Raw genomic sequence first — 5,493 nt, forward strand, 5'->3', positions numbered from 1 at the left:
CATTTGATAAAAGGTTATTAAAAAGGGGAAACTGTAGTAATGAACAGACTTTGAACAATAAAATTTGGAAGACATGGTATAATTTCAATAGCACTATTAAATATTTCATTGTTTGTCAAACAAGTATATTTTTTAAAATCAGTCATATTCTGGGATAAAAATAAATACATATGTAAAAGTGAAGAAGTATAACTTTTATGCTTTATACAAAGAAAAACTATTGGAAAAAGATTGTCCCAAGTAATTCCTACACTGCTGTGAAGAGGTCTGCTTACTTTTATCTGTATTTGCTCTTATTTTTCAGACATGACTTTTCTTTTAAAATTTATTTAGGTGAGGAAAAAATCTTTCTGATTGTATCCTTAAAGGCTTGTTTCACTTGCTGGTTTCTTAGGGTATATATGAAAGGATTCAGCATGGGGGCAACAGAAGTATTAAGCACTGCTACCCCTTTTGTCATAGCCACCCCTTCCTTTGGTGAGGGTTTGGCGTACATGAAGATGCAGCTTCCATAAGAGATGGAGACAACAATCATGTGGGAAGAACAAGTGGAAAAAGCCTTTTTCCTTTGCTGGGCAGAGGGGAATCTCAGAATAGTTCTGAGGATATAAGCATAAGACAAAATAACTAATGCCAAAGTGACCAAGAGTGTGAACACAGCTACCCAAAAACTCATGATCTCTAAGACTGTGGTGTCAGTGCAAGAGAGTGACAACATAGGGGAAGTATCACAGGTAAAATGATCAATGACATTAGAGTCACAAAAATCCAACTGGAGGCCCATGATGACTGGTGGAAAGATAACAAGGAAACCTGCCAACCAAGAGCTGATTACAAACTGACTACAGACTTTGCTGCTCATGATGGTTGTGTAGTGTAGGGGTTTGCAGATGGCCACATAGCGATCATAGGACATAGCTGCCAACAGAAAAAATTCTGTTGCACCAAAGAGGATAAAAAAGAACACCTGGACCAGGCAAGAATTATAAGAAATTGCTTTTTCTTTAGTTATTATACTGACCAGAAATCTAGGAATGCAAACAGTTGTAAAAGAGATTTCTAAGAAGGAGAAGTTCCTGAGAAAGAAATACATAGGAGTCTTGAGGTGAGAGTCCAGTAGGGTTAGGGTGATGATGGTCAAGTTGCCAGTTACACTCAATATGTAGGTGAGAAACAGAAAAACAAAAATCAAGATCTGTAACTCTGGGTCATCAGTCAGTCCCAGGAGAATGAACTCTGTCACTGATGTGTGGTTTCTCATGTCTGGTGCTTGACATCTGCCAGATCCTCAGGTTAAAAAAAAAAAGAAATAATTAAGGGAATAAGTTGAGACAGTTCTATTGGGCAACTCTATTGTGAGAAATTCCTACAGGGCCAAGTGAAGGGAGACAGTGTGGGAGAGTGATTAAAGTATAGTAATGAAATCCAGAAGAGGATTAAAATGTGACTTTCCTTTGTCTGTCTCATGTCTTAAAGTTCTAACTGAAATGTTATCTTCTTTAGAAAGCCCTATCTATAAAAACACCGATGAAAAGCAACTGCTTGACTACAGGGTAGGAGGAGATAAGACTGAGGAGAGACTCTAAATGAACACTATAATGCAAATTCCAACAACAGGGAAATGGGTTCTAGTCAAGAACACATGTGATAACCAGTGGAATCATGTGTCGGCTATGGGAGAGGGAAAGGGGTGGGGGGGAGGAAAAGAAAATGATCTTTGTTTCCAGTGAATAATGTATGAAAACGACCAAATAAAATAATGTTTAAAAAAAAAAAGAAAGCCCTATCTAGAGGAATTCCATGGAGACTGGAACAACCTCCAGGAAGTGATGCAGAGCGAAAGGAGCAGAACCATGAAAACATTGTACACAGAGACTGATACATTGTGGTACAATCGAAGGTGATGGACTTCTCCATTAGTGTCAATGCAGTGTCTCTGAACAATCTGCAGGGATCTAAAAAATACTATCCACAAGCAGAGGATAAACTGTGGGAGTAAAAACACCGATGAAAAGCAACTGCTTGACTACAGGATTGGAGGGGATATGACTGAGGAGAGACTCTAAATGAACACTCTAATGCAAATTCCAACAACAGGGAAATGGGTTCTAGTCAAGAACATATGTGATAACCAGTGGAATCGTGCGTCGGCTATGGGAGAGGGAAAGGTGGTGGGAGTGGGGAAGGGGAGGAAAAGAAAATGATCTTTGTTTCCAGTGAATAATGTTTGGAAATGACCAAATAAAATAATGTTTAAAATTAAAAAAAAAGAAAGCCCTATCTAAGTGCTCTTGAATAAAAAAATTAGTTATTTCTTATTCATCCTGTACATGGCTTGTTTGTACATATCTGTTTGCATACTATAAATACCATTCCAGTTTAAGGTCCTTTAGGGCAGGGTCTCTCTATTGCCTCTTTTTCTATCTCCAGCCCTTAACACAGTGCCTGGCACATCATGAGTACTTAGTAGATGTTTGTTGATTGATTGCCTTACAAGTTGATTTGATACTCAAATACAATCCACCAAAACTTCATTAAATCCTCCATAAATAAAAAAAAATAAAAACATAATAGTACTCTGTAATTATTTCCAATTTATCCCATATATAATTCTTTTTTACATGATTATTTGCATGTGCTCTACTCTTTCCCCTCCCCACCTTAGACTGTGAACTCCTTAAAAGCAAGGGCTGTCTTTTGCCTTTCTCTGTATCTCTATATCTTAGCACAGTACCTGGCACATAATGGGCTTTTAATAAATCTTTACTGACTTATTGGTTTCTAGAAGGAATTTTAACATTCTTCTCTTAATGCAATCAAATATAAAGTTGGCATGTTAGGTTGCTATATTACACCATTAGTAATTGAGCTTGCCTTCTACTACAATTCTTTTTTCAATATTCATTCATTTCATAGCATACCAGTCTTTGCTGTATGCAATTTCTGTGTGTATGTATGTGTTTTGTGTGTGTGTTTTAATCTGAGAATAAGCACTATCCCCTCTACAACCCCACTTGAACTTAATATGGTTAAAGGACTTAATTAAATTTTGTTTATTTTAACCAGGTTCCATCTTTTTGGATGGCAATCACAGCAGACAATGAAGACCTTTTTGAATCTCCATTCTGCCTTGCCAATCCCAAACACTTTTAGGTCCTTTTCAAAGATTACATATTTTTTTCTTATTTATCTAAGATATTGATCAAAATGCTGCCTTTAAGAGACTAAGGATATAATCCTATTTCATATAGTACACATCGTTCTTCAAGCTGACAATGATCTGTTCATCTAAATTCTTTGCATCTTGTTGATCAGCTAACTCTGTATCCATCTGATTGAGTCCAGTTGGGACTTTATATCCTGTTCCAGTGCTAAAGTGAGAGAATCTCTTGGATCTTTCGCTGAAATTCATGTATACTATGACTACTGCATTTCCTTTTGATAATAGTTATAGTAAATCTGTCAGGAATGAGGTGAAGTTAGTTTGGTATGACTTTTTATATAAGCAAATGATGTTGATTATTAGTGATCACCACTTCCTTTTCCAATTCCCTTGTTCAATTATTAAGTAAGAATATTTAGATAACTAGTGTGTTCTAATTTCTGTGCTAGGTGCTAGAAATACACAGAAAAAACATTCTGCCCTCAGGGAGTTTACATTCTTTTCTAGCATTTCCCCATGATTGATTGCAAGTTCACTAGATTAGCTTTTGAACAATAATTTTTCAAAATTGAAACAACATAAGACTTTTCAATCCTCCCTATCTCTCTGCACATTCTCAAAGACTCTGGAAAGATCTGAGGTGTTAGCAATCATATCTACAAGTTTTATTAGTGAGAGACCAAGATAGGTTTGATTGACATGGTAAATACTATTGGATGTTAGGTGTTTGTATTTGACCCTAAAATTAATATAGAGCCAATTAATGTTGTTTATCATAGAATGATATGGTCAGAAACTCCACTTAAGGAAAGTCACTTTAGCAGTTATGAGAAGGATGCTTTGAAGAGGAGGAGTAGATCTGATGATGGTCTAGATGGTATTGTAATAAGAAATGTGAGGAGGTAATGAATTAGGCTGGTGGCCACATTAGTGTAGGTAGCAAGACAAATGTGGAGATGTTATGGCTCTCATTTGTTCTAGTGATGATAGGCTCTACTGACTGTAGAAACTATTAATGTAAAGCTAAAAAATATAAAAATTAATTTGGGAGTTTATAATATATAGGGATTATATTAGGAAAATATTAAAAATCTAGTTTATCAGAATTATGCTTTTATTTTAGTGAATATTTCACACATATTTCACCCACCTTAGAATGGAAAACAAATTGTTAAAGAAAAGATTAAAAAATTCTAAAATTAAAGTTAAAATTGAAACTGTATTCAATTCAGGGGGAAACTGACTTCTTGTTTTTCCTTTAGTACTTTTGATTTTCAATACAGTAGATTTATTAGCTATGATGAAATATATCAAAGAAGAAATGTCCAGAAAACCACCCTTTAAACTAATAGGAGACAAAAGGCAAAGTATAACTGAGAAGAAACATAGAGAACATACTCACTTTTTACATTTTTCTTGATGGATTCAGCTGTAAGTTAGAACCCAAAGAGTCATGCCTATTTACTTATATTGGGATGAAATATTTGGATTCAAATTTGAGAGAGTTATATATACAGGAACCTATTTTTACTTATTAATGTATACACAAATATGTCTACATTAAATCACAAACCTTAAATTTAGAATATAAAGTACATTCCTGATTGTCACTCCTCTAAACAATTAAATGAGCATTTTTCAACCTTACATTTCAACACTATGTCAAATGTTAGATATTAAACATTGTCACCATAAATATATTTTCCTAAATGCTAGAAATGTGAAAGAAAAGACTACAATGAAAGCAAGATAATTATGAAACATGAGAGTTTTTACAGAGGCAAAACGTCTTCCCAACAGAACCACACACAATTTATCTCTTTTCTCTATATGATCTCAGAGGGCTTTATTAAGGAAAAGAAAGGGGAAAAAGTCCTTGGGGACAAATAAAAAGATGATCATAATCATTACACAACATAATCAAGTTTGGCAACCAGCTTTAAGTTAGTGTCTATGGGAACTGTAAGAGAATGAGTTATACTTTCAATTATAAACAGCAAAAAGCATTATTGATAAATCAATGGAAGTTGATATCCTCTGGCTGTCATGTTACCCATATGAACCTTGTTGAAATATGCCATAAAGAGTCACCCAAAGATCATGGTACTTCATCTACCTATCCATCCATCCATCTATCAATCAATCTATTGATCTAATAACTATTTATTGATTATTTAAAATATAAATAGTGATATGGCATATATGAAAGTATATGCCATGGGTAAAGTCCAGCCTCAATCGCAATTCCAGGGGTTCCCAACAGGTGGTGAACCTGTGAAATATATTTATGGCCATTGGCATGCTTTGCATCTGATAGCTGCTCCTCCATC

General features: G+C 34.9%; 1 protein-coding gene across 1 annotated transcript; it reads right to left on the reverse strand.

The window, feature by feature from the left end:
- Positions 1-250: 250 nt before the first annotated feature.
- On the reverse strand, positions 251-1,647 carry LOC130454789 (olfactory receptor 6C76-like). Its single transcript, XM_056800988.1, has one exon. The coding sequence runs from the start codon at positions 1,259-1,261 to the stop codon at positions 326-328; it is 936 nt and encodes a 311-aa protein (XP_056656966.1). The 5' UTR covers positions 1,262-1,647; the 3' UTR covers positions 251-325.
- Positions 1,648-5,493: the final 3,846 nt, after the last annotated feature.

This window comes from Monodelphis domestica, chromosome 5 (assembly GCF_027887165.1).
Source record: "Monodelphis domestica isolate mMonDom1 chromosome 5, mMonDom1.pri, whole genome shotgun sequence".
In the NCBI taxonomy this organism is placed as follows: Eukaryota; Metazoa; Chordata; class Mammalia; order Didelphimorphia; family Didelphidae; genus Monodelphis; species Monodelphis domestica.